This window comes from Enhydra lutris, unplaced genomic scaffold (genome assembly GCF_002288905.1).
Source record: "Enhydra lutris kenyoni isolate GAN:26980312 unplaced genomic scaffold, ASM228890v2 scaffoldscaffold3, whole genome shotgun sequence".
In the NCBI taxonomy this organism is placed as follows: Eukaryota; Metazoa; Chordata; class Mammalia; order Carnivora; family Mustelidae; genus Enhydra; species Enhydra lutris.
In genome coordinates, this window is record NW_019154087.1 from 64,193,829 (window position 1) to 64,216,822 (window position 22,994).

Here is a 22,994-nt window from a genome sequence, read left to right on the forward strand (position 1 = left end):
GTTGAGTGATCATAACAATCAGTGGGAGACATTTGGGGTGTTTCATGGCTTTTAAAATTATTTTGTCAAAACATTAAAAATTTGCTTACACAGTTTTTTATTCACACACATATAGGCACAAAAAAACCCAGTTAAACTCACGTTTACGTAATATACTGTAATTTAAAACTTTAGAAACATTGAAAATTAAAGTGTTTTCCTCATGAGAAACTTATCAAGAGTACAACAGTGCTTGCCTTCTTCTCTTTGTAGAGCTTAAGATAAAAGAGCGAGAACCTTTTCTGTGCTTTGAGCAGTTGTCATGCTCCTTTCTATGTTTTGGTCAGCTTCCCACATTTTATCTTCTGTGCATTCAATGTCATGAAACATCTCCTTGGGTTCCTTTAAAGTGAAGTTCTTGCTGGCATCACTTCTTCTGGGACATCACCGTTTTTGTTAGAATCCCTTTTCTAATCTAGGTCAGTAAGTTCACCTTCACAGATGTCCTTTGGCCGCATGTCTAAATTCTCTCAGCAACGTCAGCTTTTGCAGGATCAGTTCTTTCTCCTATAACCCCATTTATATTCCGTACCAAGTTCACTCTTGGCTTTATCACTTTTCATTTCCTTCTGGCCAGTAGTCCCTTTTGATGGTCCATTTCTGTAAAGTGTCATGTGGGCTTCTCACTGGAGATGAAGCAGCACAACCACACATTTAGCTCTGGGTGCACGGACTGAGGGATAGACCGTCAGCGACCTTTACTGACAGCCTCTGGGGGAAATGATGTCGTTGGTTCCTCGTGAAGCACTTCTGTTATTTACCTATTCATTTGTGGACTGAAAAGCTAGTCACAAAATGTGAACCTTATAGTTAATGTGAAACCTGAAGTTTGAAGTGCGGTGAGGGCCTGGTGTCATTTAGAGAGTGATCATGGATGCTCATGCATGCTGGGACAGCATGCGAGGGAGAGGCTGCTGGTATGTATTTATGTTGAGAACACAAAAAGCCTATAAACTCCCTGAGTGGTCAAGAAAAGTAGAGAACCTGATTTTCAAAAGGTCATGCTCTTAGTAGTCCTGTGGGGGTCAGGTCACAAGTCCCCGTAGGCCTGAGTAATTTAGCTTGGAGATCAGCAGGCCTTATACGCGTTACCCGTCTTGTCCGACTTAGACATCTCTTAGAACTTATCACACAGGTGGTTTTGGTTACCTCTTCCTTCTTTACATATAGCAGGCATTCAATAAACATGAAAATGCTCTAATGTGTATGCACTCCCCAGTAGCTCCCATTCTCCTCAGGCAGCTCAGCCTAGAAGTCAGTTCGGGGAGTTGGAAGTGTGGGTGCCGCTCGCTTTGGGGGCAGCCGGCAAGTGTACTCACTTGCAGAAGGATCTCTGGGTGAATTTATTGGGGGTGGGATGGGGGGGAGTAGGTGGACTGCCAGCAACGTTCTTTCATTGTGAAGTAATGGGCAATGGGAGGGAAGAAGGCTGAGGCCTCCTGAAGCTGCTCTAATGAGCTGTCCCCATGCTGGCCCACAGTGCGACCACTGCTTTGGGGCCCCTGTGACAGGCAGGCAGAGCTTCAGCATGAGCTTGGTGGCAGTCTGTCCTTTCCAGAAGCACCTCTAGGATTTGAAATTTGTCCTGTTCCTTTCTTAATGCATCCTGTTTTTATCATCTCTTGGCATAATGAATTTCATAAAGTAGCTTCTCTTGAGGAGAAGTGAACTTGAAGGTATGTGACTTGTCTTTCTCATCTCCCAAGTAGAAGGTGGGATCTGGCCAGCATGCAGAGGACATTGTTTAAAATAACATATATAAGATACATAATTTTTAAAGGTTTGCTACAGCTGTTTGATCCTGTTTAATCAGAGCTCAAGATTCATTTCATGTTTGTCATCATTAAAAAATATATATATCTTTCGTTTCTCTTTTCTCAGAAGGACCATGTCTCATACATTCCATGAATGGAGACTTACTAAGGACTTTGGAGGGTCCTGAGAACTGCCTGAAACCGAAACTCATTCAGGCTTCAAGAGAGGGTCATTGTGTCATATTCTATGAAAATGGCTGCTTCTGTACATTCAGTGTCAATGGGAAACTCCAGGCCACTATGGAAACAGATGATAACATAAGAGTGAGTACACCACTGACTTTCCACCCTTCTAGATCTTGACCTCCAAGTGTAGTAGGTGAGGAGGGAGAGGGTTCGCTAGAGAGACCTCTAGCCTTTCCACGCCGTAAGAAAATCACCAGGTAGCACTTGGACGGGGCTCGTGTATTCACAGACCATGGTGTGTCGCAGCTGTGGCGACAGCATCGCTCAGCCAGAGCGCTCTGGGCACGACAGCACACAGTGAAGCCAACCTGGGGGCCTTTCAATAGCATTGACCAGCTTGCTTATTTGTTTTCTCTAAGAAAGTTACCTGTACATGATTGTTTCCTGTTTTCTGAGTACCGAAGCTAAAATAGTGGATTCCACCTAAAACTAAAACTCCTCTTCACGCTTGAGTAGGTGGCTGGTGGGAGTGGTAGGGATTATGATGACTCAGGATTGGCGTCTCATTCTAGACTTGACTTCTTCTTGAATAACAAGACCAACAATTAGCAAGTTAAGGGAGTTGGGCTTCCAGTTATGATGTGACTGAGGCAGACAGTTATTCCCTTTTGACAAATGAGGAATGATAGTGCTAGTGGACCATCTGGAGTCTTGCTTCATTTTCAGGACATGATTCCAAAAGTTATTAGAGGTTGAAGAAAACAGTAAAGACTGCTCTTTGGAGAGGCTGTTTTTTCAAGGTCCTCCTTTTCTCACTCCCAGCCCTCTGGGGCATCTTAAGATAAAATGAAGCTGTGGTGTTCCCGTCATTTTCCAGGATGAGGTTGGAGGTGCATGTGAACTGTGAACGGTGAGGGGACTCCGGACATGTCAGGGTGTGAAGAGGGTCGCAGAGGCCTCTTCCCTCCCGGTGTGGCTTTAAGCTAGCTCTGGACAATATTCATTGCCCTTCCTGACAGGACATAAACTGTCAGTTTCCCAGACCTAATCTGATCCCCCTCTGCTATCAAGTAAACAGATCCTGGGGTCAGGAAGTATTAAGAAACAGTAACCCTAAATACGGATCATGTTGATGAAATGATGGGCACTCGCTGCTTCTGTATCTCAGCATTGATTTCTTCTGTGTCTTCTCCATTTCCCTCTGTGAATTTTCCTCACTGTATTTTGACTGCCTGTACCACAAAAGCATGAAACTCCTACTTTTATTTTTCCCTTCCTTCCCGTAATACTTCATTTAAACCAAGTACACATCAGAGGATTTTCCTTTCCTCTTTTCTTTACAATAATAATGTTGATAATCTGTCACTTTGAGTTATGATTATACTGTCAGCAACACTAATAAATCTGTAAAATAATTTGAAATCCCTTGCTGGCTAAAACAATATCTGTGGCATTTCAGTTAGTACCGAAGGCTCTGGGAAGTTCCTTGAGGCAATAGTAAGGAGGAGGCCTTCTGCAGACTGTTCATACATACGTGCTTTTCCTCTCTGCCCTAGAGCCTTTGTTTTTTTTTTCCCCCTGTAATATTTCCCACTGGATTTTAGGCTTAAACAATCCATTGCCTTTTTCCCAGCACTCCTGCACTTTATCATACTAACTTGCAAGTGGCAACTGTGTGATTAAAACAAGCTTGCCTAAAATGAGCACTGCGTGCCCATGGCTCCAGAGACTGACACTTTCACAGCTAACTGCCTTGGGGAGGGAGGGAGGAAGAATAAGAGACATCACAGAGCAAAAATCTCCAGTTCCATCCTGTAGTCTGAGCTGTATTAGGAAAGGGGACCATGGAAACAAATTAGTCATCAGCTCAGACCAGAAATGAAGTTTCTTTGAAATACCAAGAACCCTGCAGGCAGGCAGCCTGGGGAACCTCTGCGCTAATCAAGGCTTCCCACCTGTTTTTATTTAGATGCCAGATTGTTCGGTGGCATTTGGTTAACGTATCACAGCACATCAGCTAGGCAGTGTTTAGATGTCTTAATGAGTAACTTAAATTAAGTGGGCAGCTGGTACAGAGCAGCAAAGTTATTTTATCCTAAACAAAGGATAGCCACCATTTCACCCGTAGGAACTCATTTATTTTCTTTTGCTGGGGAAGCCTTGTTTTAGGTCGTGATCGTGTCCAGCAGGCTGCTCTGGCCACAGAAACCAGTGCAGCTCTGACACGGTCCAAGGCACTCCGGATTCCAGGGGGCAATGACATGTCTCCGGGGCCCTCTAAAATCTCTAATCTCTACCCAACCGGGATACTGAGGAGAGGAGCTGGAGTTTAGAACTCTGAGCGCTGGTTTGAGTGAAGACCACACGCCCTCAGTGAACGTTACCGTGTGGCTCTTACTCCAGGGGAACTCACGAGAAAGGCCAACAAACTACTGTTTCATTTCAGCAGGCTCCTGGCTTATTAAAATGTTTTGGATGCCAATAAATGTATAATCCTAAAAATCCAGGTTTTATTTAATTCCAGACAGAACTAGGATTAGCAATTCTTTACTAGAACAAAGAGTTGAAGATCAATAGTTTTAATTTATGTTTTAGTCTAGCATTTATCCAGCAGAAAGCCTCAGGTATAAAATTCAAGTGAAACACAGCCATAAGGTTAATGGATTTTCATCAGCTGAATTTTATAAGTGTAGCAAATATTGTTTGCCCCAGCCCTTACTGCAGCTCCCTGCTAGCCCTTAGCTATTGCCATTTGTGATGTGAATGGGGAAAAGAATATTGAAAAACTTACTGTTTGCATTGGGTTGAGATTTCGAGAATTATTCTTACCTGTGACTATCTTGCATACATGGGCTTTTCTTAGATATATTTTTGTACTCTTGAAAATAAACTACAGTTAAGAGACCAGTAAAAGTTGGCATTTACATAAATGTGAATTGAATGGCTATGGAACGGTCCTTACTTTTCCAGGATTTTTAAAAAATTTTGTCAAAGGGCAGATTACAGACTTCGGGCAACTATACTAAAACTGAGTACAGAAAAGAGTTAATTTCAGAAGTTAGATTTTTTTTTCTTTCTGACTTGCTAGAATAATCTGTCTTCCCATATTCACTGTCCAAGTAGGCATAGGATTACAGTTGTTTACACTTTCTCTGTAAAAGGATAAAAAATATTTTAGGCTTTGCAGACTCTATATTCTGTTGCAGTCACTTGTGAGAGTGACCATAAATGAATGGGTGTGGTTATGTTCCAGTAACCCTTATTTACAGGCGCTGAAATTTGGAATTCATATAATCTTCATATGTCATGGAATATTATTTTTCCTCTGGTTTTTTTTCCAACCACTAAAATGTAGAAAAGTCCTATAAAAACAGGCAGTGGTCTGTATTTGGCCCCATTTACAGGACTGAAGAGCAAATTTCATGTCTGTACTTCCTGTTCGGTACTGGCGGGAAGCATTCAGTCCTGGGGCAAGAGGAAAACACTTCACCTGGGGTTTAATCACCCTGGAAGCTGGTTCCCTGTTCACCAAGCTATCTTCCTAACTGCTGTAAAAATCCAGCAGGCCTAGTGAAGGTATTAAAGCTCTTGGTCTTCTCCCACGGGGCCGTGGGCCCAAAGGCGGCGTGTTTTAGCGGAGATCTGAGGGCAGCTGGCACTGCCTGCCCGGCCTAGTACGGAGCGGGCTTAGCACACCCGCAGTGCAACTGGAGAGATGCCAGGAGGCTGCTCACTTTAGAATGCTGGTCCCAGCTCACAACATACACCATTTAAATAGTATTCACAGAGCTGGAAGACTTTGCCACCTCATCTTTAAAAAGTGAAAATTAAAACCTCAAACACTGCCTGGCTTTGTCCATTTGCTTTTTGAAAAATGGACAAAGTTTTCTATAATTTCTGATTTCCTGTAACCTTCTCAGGAGCACACGCGCCCTGTCGGCCTGCCTTGAGTGGCTGCATGGAGGAGGAATGAAACACGGGGCGGGAGCCAAGGTTCTCCTAGGACCACACCTCTGCTGACTATTGCTGGGTCTCTCCTAGGCCATCCAGCTGAGCCGAGACGGGCAGTACCTGCTCACAGGAGGAGACAACGGTGTGGTCATGGTCTGGCAGGTGTCTGACCTCAAGCACCTCTTCGCCTATCCAGGCTGCGATGCTGGCATCCGGGCCATGGCCCTCTCTCACGACCAGAGGTAACACTGAAATCATGGTCTACTGATGGGGATAGTAAAAACCGGAGGGAATTTATTTAAGTGGGCTGATGGATAGCCTGGGTTGTGGGGATCACCTGGGCAATCAGAAAAGCCAGTGAGTGGCACCTGGGTGGCTCGGTCAGTAAAGCGTCTGCCTTCCACTCGGGTAATGATCCCGGGGGCCTAGGATCAGGTGCCATACCTGGCTCCCAGCTCAGTGGGGAGCCTGCTGCTCCCTCTGCTGCTCTACGTTTGTGCTCTCTCTCAGATAAATAAATAAATAAATAAATAAATAACCAACCTTGGGGGCGGGGGAAGCCAGTAGGGCACCTCCGTGGCTCAGTCATTAATGGTCTACCTTCAGCTCAGGTCATGATCCCAGGGTCCTGGGATCGAGTCCCACATCAGGCTCCCTGCTCAGTGGGAAGCCTGCTTCTCTCTCTCCCACTCTTTCTGCTTTCCCTCTCTCACTGTGTCTCTCTCTGTCAAATAAATAAATAAAATCTTTCTTTTTAAAAAAAAAAAGCTAGTGAATATTGGGTTTTTTTAAAAAGTGTGATTTTCTTTCCAAGATTGTCACTCTTGGACAAAGGCTGAATTCTCCATCAATAGACAGATTAAGTAACAAACACTGTAATTACATGGCCATAAAGTTTTTTATATTTCTTAGAGTACTTTTTCCTTATAATAAAACTTTAAGAGCTATAAACATGTTTAATATAAAATGCCTGTATCTCTGTCCATGAGAATTCCATGGAGAGATTTGCCTTTTTCCTAAAACCTTTCAAGTGGTAAATTTGGGGGAGAAAGTCTTCAATATCTTATTTCTTCTTAATATACGGTCACAGATTTTAGTTCCTAATTTTTTTTTATTGTGCTAACATACACATAAAATTTAGCATTTTTTTTGGTGTACAAGTCATTGGCATTACGTACATTCATACTGTTGTACAACTATCATCACTGCCCATCTGCAGTTTTTTCTTTTCATAAGTTTTTCATCATCCCAAAGAGAAGTCCTCTCCCCATTAAACACTAACTTCCCACTTTCCCTCCCAGAGCTCCATCCAGGTTACCTCAACTCCAGTGTCTGTCTCTATGAATTTGCTTTTTTTAGGTACTTCGTATAAGTGGAAGCATAAAATATTTGTCCTGTTGTAGCATGTATCAAGCTCATTCTTACTTAAGGCTGAATAGTACATGCCACTTTACATAGCCATGCATCCACTGACATTTTGGTTGTTTTCATCTAATGGCTATTGTGAGTAATGTTGCCATGAGCATTTACATAACAAATACCTGTTCAGATTCCTGTTTTCACTTATTTGGGGTAGATAGCCAGGAGCGGAATGGTTGAGTCATATGGTAATTGTATGTGTAACTTTTTGAGGAACTACCAAACTGTTCTCTACAGTGGCTGTACCATTTTACATTCCCACCAGCAGTGTACAAGGGCTCCAATTTCTCCACATCTTCACCAACACCTGTTATGTCCTGGTTGTAGTTTATTTTTGTTTTTAATAATATCCATCCTAGTGGATGTGAAATGGTCTCTTACTGTGGTTTTGATTTGCATTTCCCAAATGACTGGTAGTGTTGACTTTGCACTCTTAATAGTGTCCTCTGATGTGCAAAAGTTTTTAATTTTGATGACTTTTTTTTTTTACTGTTGGTGCAAATGCTTCTAGTGTATCTAAGAAATCACTGCAAAATCCAGTGTCATGAAGCTTTTCCCCTATGAGTTTGAGTGGTAACACTTATGTTTGTTTGTGTTTTTTGTTTTTGTTTTTGTTTTTGTTTTAAGTTTGTTTATTTATTTGACAGAGACACAGCAGGAGAGGGAACACAAGCAGGGGGAGTGGGAGAAGGAGAAGCAGGCTTCCCACTGATCAGGGATCCTGATGTGGGGCTCAATACCAGGTCCCTGGGATCATGACCTGAGCTGAAGGCAGATGCTTAACAACTGAGCCACCCAGGCACCCCTTTATTTAGTTTTTGATCCATTTTTAAGGGTCCAGTTTTATTCTTTGGCATGTGGGTATCAGTTTTCCGAAAACTATTTGTTGAAAAGTCTGTCCTTTCCCCACTGGATGGTCTTGACACTTACCAAAAATCATTTGACCATATATGTGAGTTTATTTCCGGGTTCTCTATTCCATTGGTCTGAATGCCAGTACCAAACTGTTTTGATTACTATAGCTTTGTGGGGAGTTTTGAATTCATGAAGTACAAGACATCTGATTTTTATTCTTTTTCTTTTTTTTCTTCATCATGATTGTTTTTGGCTATTTGGGGTTGAGAATCCATTATGAATTTTAAGATGGGTTTCTCTATTTTTGCAAAAAAAAAAAAAGTGGGGGGTAGGAATTTTGATAGGAATTGGGTTGAATGTGTTGATTGCTTTGGCTACTGTTGTCATTTTAACAATATCAAATCTTCTAGTCTATGAACACAGATGTCTTTCCATTTATTTGTTTTCTTTAATCTCTTTCAGCAGCATTTTATAGTTTTTAATATAGAAGTCTTTCACCCCCTTGATTAAATTTATTTTTGAGTATTTTATTCATTTCATTGCTATTGTGAATGAAATTGTTCTTAATTTCCTTTTCAGATTTTTTCATTGTGCATGTACAGAAATGCAACTTATTTTTGTGTTGTTTTTATATCTTGCAACTTTGTTGAATTCATTAATTCTAACAGGTTTTTCTGGAATACTTAGGATTTCCTACTTATTAGGTCATGTCATCTGTAACTGAAATAATTTTACTTTGAACTTTCCAGTTTGAATGTTTTTTATTTCTTTGTCTTGCCTAATTGCTCTGGCTAGGAATCCCAGTTCCATATTGAACTGGTAAAAGTGTTTATTTTTGTCTTGTTTCTGATAATAGAAGAAAAGCTTTTAGTCTTTCACCATTGAGTATGATATTAGCTGCGGGTTTTTCATAAATTCCCTTTATCATGTTTAGGTACTTACCATCTATTCCTAGTTTGAGTACTATCATAAAAGCATGTTGAATTTTGTGAACTACTTCTTGTTCATCAATTGAGGTGATTATGTAGGTTTTTCTTAGTTCTGCTATTGTGATGGGTTTCATTGATTTTTGTATGTTGAACCTTCGCTGCATTCCAAGAATAAACCCATCTTGGTCATGGTGTATAATCCTTTTAATATGTGCTTGAATTAGGTTTGCTAATACTTGTTGAACACTTTTGTTGCAGTATTTATAAGGGATATTGGTCTGTAATTTTCACTTCTTATGTGTCTCTGTGTAACATTGGCCTCACTGAATGACTTAGGAAGTCATTTCTTAGGAAAACACTTAGGAAGTGTTTTCTTGTCTTTAGTTTCTTTTTTTTTTTTTAAAGAGGAGTAAGAGTTAGTGTTAATCATTCTTTAAATGTTGATAGAATTCACCATTGAAGCCATCTAGTCCAGGGCTTTCCTTTATTGGAAGGCTTTTGATTATTCATTCAGTCTCCTTAGTAGTTATAAGTCTATTCATATTTTCTATTTTTGCATGATTCAGTTTTGGTATAGTTTGTGTTTTTAAGAATTTTTCCATTTCAGGGGCTCCTGGCTGGCTCAGTTGGTGGAGTATGCAACTCTTAATCTCAGGGTTATGAGTTCAGGCCCCAAGCTGGGTGTAGAGATTTCTTAAAATCTATTTATTTTTAAAGATTTTATTTATTTGGGTGAGAAGAGAGCATGAGTGTGGGGAGGGGCAGTGGGAGCGGGAGAAGCGGACTCCCCACTGAGCAGGGAGCCCAACGTGGGGCTCGATCCCAGGACTCCAGGATCATGACCTGAGCCAAAGGCAGACACTTAACCAACTGAGCCACCCAAGTGCTGCTAAAATCTTCAAAAAAACAACAACAATGAAAAAGAATTTTCCCATTTCATCTATTTGACCTAATTTGTTGGCATACACAATTGTTCCTAGCATTCTCTCATAACCATTTGTTTCATAAAATTGGCAGTAACATCTCTATGATTTTAGCAGTTTAAGTCCTCTCTTTTTACTTAGTCAGTCTAGCCAAAAGTTTGTCAATTTGGTAACCTTTTCTAAGAACCAGTTCTTGGTTTTCTTGATTTTTCTCCCATTTTTTTCTAGCCTCTATTTTATCCCTACTCTTATTTTTATTATTTCCTTCCTTCTGTTAGCTTTGAGTTTAGTTTGCTTTTTCTACTTCAAGGTATAGAATTAGGTTACTAATTTAGATCTTTTTTAATGTATGTATTTATAGTTATAAATTTCCTTCAGCATTGCATTAAATTTTGGTTTGTTGTGTTTGTTTTCATTTGTCTCAGAGTCTTTTAATTTCTGTTCAGATTTATTTGACTTATTGGTTGCTTAATTTCTATGTATTTGTGAATTTTCCAGTTTTCCTTCTGTTATTAATTTCTAATTCTGTTTGATCAGAAAAGATACTTTGTATGACTTTTAAATTTATTTATTTATTTATTTATTTTTTAAAGATTTTATTTATTTATTTGACAGATAGAGATCACAAGTAGGCAGAGAGGCAGGCAGAGAGAGAGAGGAAGGGAAGCAGGCTCCCTGCTGAGCAGAGAGCCCGATGTGGGGCTCGATCCCAGGACCCTGGGATCATGACCCGAGCCGAAGGCAGAGGCTTTTACCCACTGAGCTACCCAGGCGCCCCTGACTTTTAAATTTATTAAAACAAGTTTTGTTGCCTAACATGGTTTATTCTGGAGAATGCTCCATGAGCACTTGAGAAAAATGTCTATTCTGCTGTTGTTGGGTGAGTGTTCGATATTATGTGTTATTTATTTTTGAGAGAAAGAAAGAGAGGGAGAGCACAAGCCATGGGGAGAGGCAAAAGGAGAAGCAGGCTCCTTGCTCAATCCAGAAACCCTGAGCCAAAGGCAGATGCTTAACCCACTGAGCCACCCAGCTGCCCCTAAGTAGATCTTATTTTAAAGTAATCTCTACACCCAGAATGGGACTGAAACTCACAACTCTGGGACCAGGAGTTGCATGTTCTACTGACTGAGCCAGTCAGGTGCCCCAGGTCCACTCTGTGTTTTTGTTTTGTTTTTTAAAGAGTTATTTATTGGGGCGCCTGTCAAATAAATAAAATCTTTAAAAAAAAAAAGTTATTTATTTGAGAGAGCACGAGAGCACACAGAGGGAGAGGGAGAAGCAGACTCCCCACAGAGCAGGGAGCCCTGACTCAGGGCTTGATCCCAGGACGCTGGGATCACGACCTGAGCTAAAGGCAGACACTTAACCAACTGAGCCAGCCAGGCACCCCTGTCCCCTTGGTCTTCAGCATTCTTTAGGTCCTCTATTTCCTTCTGGTGATTTACCCACTATTGAAAGTGGGGTACTGAGATCTGCAACTGCTACTGTAGAACTGTTTTTCCCTTCCATTCTGTCAGTTTGGGCTCCATAGAATTTGGGGGCTCTGAAACTTGGTGCATTTATGTTTGTACAAGCAAACTTTATTGCTTTGCGGATACTGTTTTTACAAACTAAATTTTGTGGCAACCCTGTGTTGAGAAAGTCTGCCATTTTTCCAACAGCATTTGCTTGTGTGTCTGTCACATTTGATAATTTTCACAATATTTCAGACTTTTTCATTCTATTTTTTATGGCCATCTGTGATTACAACTTGGAGAAAGCTCGGGTGATGGTTAGCAGTTTTGAGCAATAAAGTCTTTTTAATTAAGCTATGTACATTTCTTTAGACATGCTATTGCACACGTAAGAGACTACAGTGTAAATATACACATAACTTTTACATCCACTGGGAAACTAAAAATTCATTGACTTTATTGCAGTGATCTAGAACCAACACAGTATCTCCAAGGTCTGCTGCCTGTAATTGCTGTATCTTCTTGATAAATTGACCTTTTAACTGACAAATAGTGTCCTTCTTTGTCTCATCTCCTAACAGATGATGAGTTAAACCTACTTGGTCTGATAGTAGTATCGCCGCTTCAGCTGTCTCGTTACTATTTGTGTGGAACATCTTCTTCCAACCTGTCACTTTCAGCCTTTGTCTTCAGATCCAAAGCGACTCTCTTATAGACAGCATATAGTTCGGTCACATTTTTTATCCACTGCTCCAGTGTCTCTTGATTGGAGAGTTCAATGCCTTTACAGTTAATTACCAATAAGACTTACTTTTGCCATTTTACTATTTGTTTTCTATGTGTCTTAGAGGATTTTTTGTCTGTCATTTTCTTACTGCCTTCTTTGTTTTTTTTTTTTCATAGTGGCACATCTTAGTTCCTAATTTAGATATGAACTAGTAGGTAGGATACCAAAAATGACATAAAGACTGGTCCTACCAGACCACTCAGAGCGAGGCCTAAGACAACAAACTCCTCTAAATTGTTCATCGCACTGCTCTGCAAGTTTCCCCTGTGCCACCTTCTCAGGGACAGGAGAGCACGCAGCAGCAGCTCCTGTCTTTAGTGGTCCTTTCAGTGAGTTCACGGTCTTATGAGGACTAGCCCCCCCCCCCCCCCCCCCCCGCCCAGACCTTCTGCAGAGGAGAGCTCAGCCCAAACTGTGGTCAATACTTGTGTGCTGCTTCCCCCACCAAGTACTTGGTACCTCGTATAAAAGGGGAAAGGCACAGCAGAGGGAGTAGACAGTGGTATGGTGCTGGCATCACATGGTGACAGATGGGAGCTACACTTGAGAACACAGGGTAACGTACAGAGTTGTAGAATCATGTTGTACCTCTGAAACTAGCATATCATCGCATGGCGACTAGACTTCAATTTTATGTATATGAAAATAAAAGCCAGGGCTCACCAGCCCAGCACCCCTGCTCAGAAATGACCAAGTCTAGCAGGTGTTAGGGACTCCTCGTGCACATACTGGCGACACGTTCAGTAAAAAGGCAGGCTGTGCTGTGGATCTTCATGGAGTTTTGGAGGCGGCATTCCGAGCTGAGTGTTGTATACTAATCAGTCATCAGAAAACGCCCCGTGGTCCTCACAGATTGTTAGGTTTGACTGCCATCTCCTAGATTTACCTTGTAGATTCAGGGAAGGCATTCTTTCTTTAGGAACAGAACCCTAGGAAATAAATAGATTTGTAAACCCGTCCTTTTCTCTGTCCTCCCAGGTGCATCATTTCTGGCATGGCCTCAGGAAGCATCGTCCTGTTTTACAACGACTTCAACCGGTGGCATCACGAATACCAAACCCGCTACTGACAGCGACAGCTGCGTGGCAGCCTGGCCCCCAGCCTCGGTGGGGGGAGTGATGGGGAGCAGCTTTCTCTTAGAAATAACTATCACATGTGAATGTAACTTAAATTTGCTCTAAGAAGCAAAATATTTTTTAAAGTTAATTGCTATTTTTGTAGACTTTGCTTGACTTTTTTGGGGGGAATAGCAAAGCAGAAAATTGGCTGCTGGGTTCTGTAGTTTAAAAAATCTATATTTTTAGTCATAATGAGAAGTCTATTTTCACCAATTATGGAAACATACAGTGGAGCAAGTAAACCCACTTATTCTAACTATATTATGAAAAACCACTTCCCTTTATCTATAATCTTGAGAAATACATGATTTTAACAATAGGGAAATGAGTTATAATACTGGGATTGGGAATTTTATGCTGTACTTTGAGTCCTGTATTTTTCCAAGCAATCGTGCTTCTTCAGCACTGAAATTTCTGGGATTTAAATAGTAATGGTTAAATTATGGTAAATGTAATTTAAAACATCTCAATGAATTATTTCTATCAATATTGTTCAAGCATGCTTTAGACCTAGAAAATTATGGTTTGGGGGAGGTTCTTTTATTGTGTGGTTAACATAAAGGATCTAATGTTATAGCAAGTGTGAAGTATTTACAATGTTTTATTTACAATGTTTTCCTGAGATGTTGTCTTCATCGCACACCAAAATGGAAATGATGGAAAGGCTCGTGGGCTCACAACCTTTGTTTTTCTTTTAAAGTGAATTTAAGAACCAAAGCTCACCCCAGAGGTTTGACTGTCCTAGGGCACTGAGGCAGAGCCATCAGCCGGGCTCCCCTCCCCACCCCAGTCTGAGAACAGAGGCAATGAGGTGCTGTAGGAAGCAACACCCATCTGACCTCTTTGTTACTAAGTATCTTCACCTTCCTTTGAGTAGCAGTTTGTACTAAGAAACATGTTATTTTGGTGTTGTGTAATTCTACTTTTCTAGCAGACTGCTGTGGAAATCTGTGAAAAATATTTGAGAAAAGGTCTGTATCGCATAAATAAATTCTTTGTAAGTTGTGAAATTCGAGTTGAAACCAGCATTCCATCTCTTTCTCTTGCACTTACCTAAAGGGGTCCCCTCCTATTTTCCAACATTCAGCTCTTCTCTAAAAGCAAAGATTTGGAATGGAACAATCAGTTTGACAGAAAAATTAAATGAAATGGCATTTGTAATTGAATTTTTCAGAATATCTTTTCACTTCTAATTTAAAACGTTAATGAAACAATTCTTCATAAAGAAAATGTCAAACTCTGGTGTAGTCCCAGATCTTGAACAATAACCAACAAGAGACTTTCTTGAAACAGGAACCTGGGTCTTCTTTGACCAGACAGCTCCGTCTTGCCCAGACTTATGCTGATGAGAACACTAGACCTATAGCTAAGATCCACCACTGTTTTATAAAACCATTAAGGAAAAAAAAAAAGTCAAATGTGAGAATATACATTTTAGAGCAAAGAAAAACCCAAGTTACTGGTAAATTAATTAAACATCCTCACTGCTGATACCCCTTGATATTGTACTTTGGAAAGTTTAGGGAAAATGGTAGAATTAGGAATATCTACATCCTGTGCCAAGCATTTGATACTTTGAATTACCCCATTTTTACAAGCTTAAATCAAAATGAATAAAGCAGCTTCCTCTTGGGCCTACGAAGAAAATTGGTGCCTCCAATGCCTTTATGTGTTTTAAAACTTACAACTATGGAAAATTAACCAAAACATAAGTAACATATTACTTACTTATGTATTCCTTTACTCATAAAACAAATATAGCTGGTGTCAACACAAGGGCTTCTTAAGGACAGAACCTGTTTACCATATTTGTTAGGATTTATTCAACATTGACTTATTTTAACCAACGTTAGCTACTTAAGAAAACCACACACAAACACAAACATTTCTTCAAATAAATTTAAACCAATAAGGGGGAAAGAGTCAAAGCCGCGGTGGTCTGGGACTAAGCTGGATGACCCGCGCAGACGGGAGGCAGGGCGGCACACTCGGAAAGTGGCTGTGCTCGGAAGTGTGCTCTATCCCCTCTACATACAGTAATTTACGGCTGGTTTTAAAATGCACTGCCTCAAGGAATTCAGATTTTCCTCCCTGATAGTATCGATTCTTACTGAAATGCCACCAATCAAGTCCTCGAGGCTCTGTAATTCAAGAAACAGCACACTGGATCTCTGGGAGAAAGCAGACGGGCTTAGTGAATATAGGACACGAAAACTTGACAGGCACACTGATACAAACTGATGGATGATTCCCTCTCAGATGAGAATCTTACTCCCCAGAGGACACCAGACATCCATAAATAAATATTCTAATACATTAATTCAATAAAAAGGAATGATCTTGTCCCCTAAAACATTTAGTTCTACTGATCAGTCTACAGGACAAGAGGATTCACAGTGACCTGGACAGGAACCCTAAGAAGCTGCATGTAGGACGTGAGGTAGCTTGGAACCTGGGGCTGCCCTTCTCCATTCAGCTCCAACAGTGGAGCAGAGCCCGAGGGCCAGCGGCCGGAAGACAGACACACACACATACCCCGGGGCCATGTGTACCCACCAAACTGTCAGATGGCCCGTGGGATAGCAAAGCTGGCAAGGGTCAAGTCTGCAGGAGATGGCCAGGAATCCCCCATTCAGCCAGACAGCACTTCCACTTTAGACCCTTTTCAGCAAACAGAACTGAATTAAAATGACAGATAACAAATCTACAAAGACAGGAATTTTAGGGAAGAGATTTTCACTAGGTACCTGATAGCTTTTTCCTGGGCAGGATTTCAAGAGCTCCTGGCCATACAAATCATAGACCTGGTTTGGTCCTTCTCCTGCACTGCCCTGCTCACCCTCCATCAATGCAAAAGGACACAGATTGCTTCTGCATGCACGCGGGATGAAGAGTCCTACCACTGAGATTGGTGGAGAAGCTTGGCTGGTTCCTGGGGTACATTACAGATCATATAGTAGCAGCCAGCCCCCCAGCCTCACCTCATCATGTGACATCACATTTGGCCAAAGTGTGTTCACAAACAAGAAACAAGGAGGATGAGACGTGAATCTCAAAACCTGCATAAACTGTGTGTATCAGCAAATACTTCTCCTTGGCTATCTCTGCCCCACTACTGGGGAAAGAAGAGTTTTCTTTTTCTTCTTTTTTTTAAGATTTTATTTATTTATTTGACAGAGATCACAAGTAAGCAGAGAGGCAGGCAGAGAGAGGGGCGAGGGGGAAGCAGGCTCCCTGCTGAGCAGAGAGCCCGAAGCGGGTCTCGATCCCAGGACCCTGGGATCATGACCTGAGCTGAAGGCAGAGGCTTTAACCCACTGAGCCACCCAGGCACCCGAAAGAAGAGTTTTCTACTTCAACTAGGAGAGGAACCAGCCTAACTACTCTCATTTTTGTAGCAGAAGGAAGCTGAGAATTTTAAAAACTATCTACACTGTAAAACGGAAGGAAAACACCATAAAATAGCAAATCAGTAACAAAGTACAAAAAATATTTGTTAAATTTTCTTTTGTCTCTTTTATTTCCTCTCAGATATGTGGGCAAAACAGCTTCTATATTTTCATCTATGAATCAAATCTATGTATAGATTTAAAGAGCTGAGTCCATGATACACATTTTGGGTCCCCCAAAGTGACACTGACACATCACTCCCAGCCTTCCCTGCTATGAACCAAAATGCAGATTGCTCAAACCAAGGGACATCACATTTTTCTAATGAAACTGAGCGTGGTCTGGCCTTCGGGCAAGCTGTCTTCTGGAGACAGCCAGGCTCTCCAAGAAGGGAAGAAAGGCGATGCACAAATGTTCCTATGAATTCTGACACCTCGGCAGTCAGATGCCAGAAACATGAAGTGAATTACATTCCTGTCTCAAGTTCAGGAATATTTTTCCTTGCCAAAACCAAAGTTGGGGGCGGGGGTGCTGGGCAAACTGTTATTTTCTCATACCTGACAGGAAGCAACTGGCTGCTTTGCAGCTTTGAATTTGGACAATTTGAAAGACATTCCCCAGACCTGACTTCATCCTCCGCACAGATGCCCAACCCTCACAACCCAATAAACTTAGCCCACCAGGTTGAAATCTTCCTGACCACACCATCCCGAATGACGAATGAGGGGGTTCTGTTTGGGAAAGGGCAGGGCAGAAGCAAATGGCTGTGTACCAGATACACCCATTCCTTCCCCTCAGTTATTCAGTGAGGGCAGCACCTTCCCACAGCCGTCTTTGAGTTCAAGGCTTTATCATAAAGTGCCCACTTCACATCCGCTGGCCGAGACTAAGATGCACACACCAGCTTCCTTCTGGAGAAACTACTCTCTTTAACAGAAACCACCCCCCCCTTCCCCGCTGCCCCCATAACCTCTCAGACCTCCTCAATCCCCAGTTTTCTACCACTTTGCCAGGTGTCTCCACCATCGTATCCCACCTCTGCCTATGACACAGACGTCTCATCTAAAGCATCTCTGACCACCTAGTGGACAGCCCAGGTAGAAGGACAGCCTCCCTGGGAACCGGGAGCAGCAAGTCCCAGCTCCAGCAAGTCGGCATGAGCTCCTGACCCTCCCGAGTTTTCTCATTGGTGGAATGCGGCCATTAACCTCTCGCTCTCAGGGATGTGGGGTGGCTCAAATGATAAAGGATGAAATAAATACTCCGTAAACAACTGTGGTTATGCCTTAGCAGGTAAGCCTTTCCAAGGACTAGACTGTCACTCCTTCAGAAAGCAGCTAATTCTGTCACTGGGCTGCCATTTGATAGAGTCTCAGACTCTACACACACCCCTGACCCTTTGTGCCTCCTACCTACTAACCTCTGACCACCATCCAGAGTAAGCAGAAGCAAGTCTACACCCGCAGCTGTGGAACAAGTCTTTAACCAGCCAAGACATCTAAGGATGTGCCTCTCGTTCCCTAGTGCCTTTATGTGTCCCCCTAGTCCTCGGCTGCCAGGGCTTCAAAGCCCCACATACCCTGGCTGCCCTCCCTCAGATCATCATTGCCTCATGTGCGCCACACACCTTGAGGCCTCCGAACAGATCTGTACCCGTGGGAGGACTGGGCTTCCCTGGCCCACGCTCCACACATCCTTGCCCTGGCGCAGTGTGAAGTCACGCTAACATGCAAGGAGCTCTGGGGGCACCTCCTGAGCGCTGGCCACTACAGCTGCCCACACCCCGATCTTTCCTACCAGCTGCCACGTGTCCAGGACGCAGTCAGCAGAACCGCAGCCCTTCACACCCTGACTTCACACCGTGGGTCTGGATCTGCGTTCTAACCTGCTGAGTCATTTTAAATCGGCCCATCCCATGTAAAGGCTGGAGAAGCATTCTTTCTACACCGTCATTCACATCATAGGCACAAACAAAACAAAAAAAGAGCAACAAAGACGGAGAGCCGTGGTTTTACTTTAGAGCTGCAGTGGCCGGCGTGGCTGCGTGGGCTCCAACCACTCACAATGTGCCCATCCCAAGCAAAGACATGCTGTAAATGCCAATGCACAGTAGATTTCAACGATTAAAAAAAAAGATGTCCGTTTGGAGGGGGGGTGGGGTTATGGACATTGGGGAGGGTGTGTGCTATGGTGAGTGCTGTGAAGTGTGTAAACCTGGCGATTCACAGACCTGTACCCCTGGGGATAAAAATATATGTTTATAAAAAATAAAATTAAAAAAAAAAAGATGTCCAAGATTTTGTTTACATTGGTTGCATGTTCAAATAATACTGTAGAGACACTGAGTTAAATCAAATATACTACAAAATTAATTTCACCCATTCCTTTTCAATGTGGCACCAGAAAATGGGAGCTTGACACCGCGTTTCCAGGAGGCAGCACACTGCTCTAGAACTTTCTCCACAGCACCATGCATCGGCACCCTTTTCTCTTTCCACACGGTCTGTGCTGAACTGTCCTGTTTTCAAATTCCCATTTCACAGTCATATCCATGAAGATATTTGGGGGGAGTTTTGCCAAATGTTTTCAATCCATATATTCCATGTATTTCCATATTACGGCAAGCCTTTTGAAAAAAGAGACACCTGCCCTGACTCGTGGCCCAGGCGCCAAGCCCGGCAGGCACCCCGCTCCTCTTTTTCTACCCCTTCAAAGGCCAATTTCTATAGCTGCAGATCCCCTGGCTGGAGTAAGGCAATGAACACCCAACGAGGACAGGCTACTCTCACTGTGCAGGAGTGGAGGAACCTAGATTATATACCTGTATTTAACCTGGATTCTGAGAACAGAACTCAACAAATGTTTTCTAAGCACACAGGTAAATGAACAACTTGCCTGTAGAGTCAGAGCCTTTATTAAGGATCCTTGCTTAGATGACCACTCACATCCAGGTCTTGGTCGCCTCCCCCCCGCATCCCACACCCGCCCTGGGGACAGGAACCTCCAAAGAGCACTGAGATGGAAGAACCTAAAGTTGCCTGGTGACTCTGTCCCCTGCCAATCCTGTGACTTGGATCATGTCACCTCACTGCTTGGTTTGCTCCTTTACCAGCACACGTCACTCGAGGTGTCTGTGGGATTAAGAGAATCCCAGAAGGAATGCTAGGCCATACTATCACACCTGCTCATGCCACTTCCTGTCTCCAGGCCTCCTCCCCCAAGTCCCAGGCCACGTGAGGGGGGCGCAGAGGGCGGGAACACGTGCAGAACAGAAGATGCTCCTTCGTCTTATCGACAGTGACCGCTGCCTTGGCAATTACATTCTTAAGTTGTTAGCAAATGCCTTTGGACTTCGGTCCCTGGAAGGGGCTCAGGTTTCAGACTCTGATCACTGACAGAGGCCATGCTCCATCCCTACTTCTGTGTTCTTTCCTTTACATGAGACCTTTCCTTCCAGTAACAAAAATATTTCCACTGGAAGCTGTGAAAAGGCTTGCTCTTGAACTCCTCAGTGAGGACAGAGACATGCAGAAGGGTCTAGGTCGGTACATCACAGCTTTTGGGAAACTGCCCTCCTCCTGAGGCTGGTACCTGCTGCAGCTGTGGGCCTGGGAAGCCCATCTGTGTTTTATAACTGGCCTCTGGATCGAATCATGAGCCAGCACCAGCCCAGGGAGAAATCATCGCGTGCTTGGGAACAGGCACATGGTCTCAATCCTTCACCAGTGTGAATGAAGAGATCCAGGGCTGAAGGAGATGGTCTCTAGGCCTGCAGCTGGGCAGCCTCGAGAAGCTGGGGACAGAAGCAGCACTGGGCTACACCAGAGCTGTAGGCGAGCAGGCATTAGGAGAGAACAGAAACCGAGAGCCGAGATGCACCCAAAGCAGCCGACAGCAGACCGCACAACCTCTGAGTCAGAGACAGTGACAGGAGACCCGGGAACAGCTGCCCTGACTCCCCATTTCCTATAAAGCCTGACCTTCCTACCGCTGGTTCCACAGGATTCCTCCGCTGTGTGCTAATAATCCCTATTTATTCCTGAGCTTTTGTTGTGGGTTTCTGCACCTGTTACCAAATACACTTAGACCAAGATGCGTTTTCATGTGCTCTTCCCCCTCCTCACCCAAAATTTATAAAAAGACAAGGGTACATCTGCCCGATCCTGGGGCAAGGAGGTGTGCTCTGATCACACATCCCCCGCAAGACACCACCACACAATCCTTTGCTCACCCCCAGCATTTGTTCTCAAGAAGGGTTTATTGCAGGTTAGGTACACTGGTAAGAGGCAAACATCTAACAATTAGAATGAACAACAGGGCCCGCCAGGTTAGAGGATGAGCGGGTAAAACAAATCTACTGATTATGTACAATTATTAAAAAGGGCAGGGTAGTGGGAAAAAAGGAAAAACTGCCAGCAGCCTTCCAGAAGGTTAATAACAGAGGATGTTTGCGGAGCACCTTCCTGCCCCAGTCCTGACTGGGCTTCGGCCCATGTTTCCTCAGTTGTTTCCAGCCGGCTCCAGATGACAAACAGATGATGGAGACTCTGGTGGCTGCTCAGATGCCTGCTCTCTAGAAGCCGACTTGCTGAGAAGACGCCACCTTGGCCCCCCGGGGGAAGCAGCATGCGCCAAGCCTTTCATGAAAAAGCCCAAAGGACAACTTCGTTAGCATTTCCTAATACACATGTGGGAAGAGTTAGCGGGAGAACACACAAGTTGAGGGAACAAAGTGACTTTCCCCTGGGGTCTGTGTACAAATAAATATCCAGTGTCCTCTCAGGTAAGCCCAGCACCCCAAGCTATATGGTGGGCTGCTTCCTCAGGCACCAAAAAGCTCTTCTCAAAGTCTGGAATTAGTGTCCAGTGACCAGACTGTCCTCTTGGGTGCTCAATTCTCCCATCAGAAAGCCAATCCTCCAAACCCCATCAGCAGAGGAAGGAGCCGTGTCACCTCTCACAGGACACCCGCAAAGGGACAAATGCAGTTCTAAGTTCTCGTAAGATAAAAAGGAACACTCCGAGTTTAAATAGGGGAGAGATCTTGGTCCATCCAAAGTGTTTCTATAAAAATGCATTAAATCCCAGATAAAAGTTGCACATTCTCTTGGTGACACTGTAAAATGTCCATTGAACCAAACCAAACCAAAGCAAACAAAACAAAAAAAACCCAAACAAAAAAACCCCACCAACTTCAAATGAGCCTCTCTGAATTTCTGTCCCCAAGGCTAACACTGCATAGGACCCTCCAGGAACCAGAAGGCAGAGCCCAGAGTATGAAAGAAGCAAGCCCCTGGCACAGAGCTCCTGGCTCCCGGCGGCCTTGGGGGTGCCAGCAACCTTCTGGAGGACAGGCAGCGGAGAAAGTCTCTTCAGCGAGTGGACTGCGCGGCAGCCCGGGCAGAAGAGGGGCTTTCCAGCGGTGTGGCGGGCTCCAGCCCGTCTGCCCGGGGCTCAGTCACGGTGGCGGCGCCAGGTCCCTGCCCGCTCACAGCCCGCAGCGGCAGGGGGGCAGGGGGGTGTAGGCGATTCCGGAGGGGCAGGGGCCGGGGCTGGCGGCACGGACACGGGGGGCTCCTCAGCTGAGGGAGGGACTGGAGAGGTCAGCTCCATCCCAGGTCGGCTGCTGTCCTGACAGTGCTTGCTGCAGAAAATCTGCCCCTCCTTATCTAGAGCCGTGTTCTGAGGAGAAAGCAGCGGAGACAACACGTTAGCCCGGCCTGGGCCTGGGTCAGAGCTACCACGACAGGAGCACACGCGGGCATGCACAGGACTCGGGAACAGAAGAGGAGAAATAACATCAAACTTCTCTTCCAACAGAAGCCTGAGAGAAAAGCAACGGCTGCGGATAGCCCTCCCTGGGCAGTCATCCAGGCTTGGCCTCGGCGCCCCGCTCAGCATCAGGCGGCCCTGGATGGCAGCCTGAGGCGATTCTTGTCTGGCTCGGAGCTGGCCTGAGTTCCGAGTGCTTCTTCCCATGCCCAGATCTTGAGCCCAGAAGAATCCTGGGATAACAAGCAAACTCTCCTCGAATGCTAAGTCCCTGACAGTTAGCTTTTCTAAGGCAAGTTCTTCCTCCCAGGGTGAAAAGTGACTCTTGTGTCATATAAATAAGTAATCCCCTTCCAACCCAACTGGTTGCCTCATCTATAAAAGCCTGCAATGTGATGGTGTACCATTACCCAA

The 22,994-nt window shown here is 43.8% G+C and overlaps 2 protein-coding genes across 4 annotated transcripts in view; one reads left to right on the forward strand and one right to left on the reverse strand.

Annotated features, from left to right (window-relative positions):
• LOC111153330 (LPS responsive beige-like anchor protein) overlaps positions 1-14,433 on the forward strand; it is a 754,899-nt gene extending 740,466 nt beyond the window's left edge. Inside the window, exons 55-57 of the mRNA XM_022512304.1 lie at positions 1,921-2,117; positions 6,021-6,172; positions 13,279-14,433. Of these exons, the coding sequence (XP_022368012.1) occupies positions 1,921-2,117; positions 6,021-6,172; positions 13,279-13,369 (440 nt within the window). The 3' untranslated portion in view covers positions 13,370-14,433. The remainder of the gene's footprint in view (positions 1-1,920; positions 2,118-6,020; positions 6,173-13,278) is intronic.
• A 7,829-nt stretch (positions 14,434-22,262) lies between these two features.
• The window catches only part of LOC111155561 (doublecortin like kinase 2), a 143,789-nt gene continuing 143,057 nt past the window's right edge, over positions 22,263-22,994 (reverse strand). For all 3 annotated transcript variants that reach the window (XM_022515801.1, XM_022515810.1, XM_022515790.1), the window contains one exon: positions 22,263-22,490. In XM_022515801.1, coding sequence (XP_022371509.1) covers positions 22,263-22,490 — 228 coding nt within the window. The remainder of the gene's footprint in view (positions 22,491-22,994) is intronic.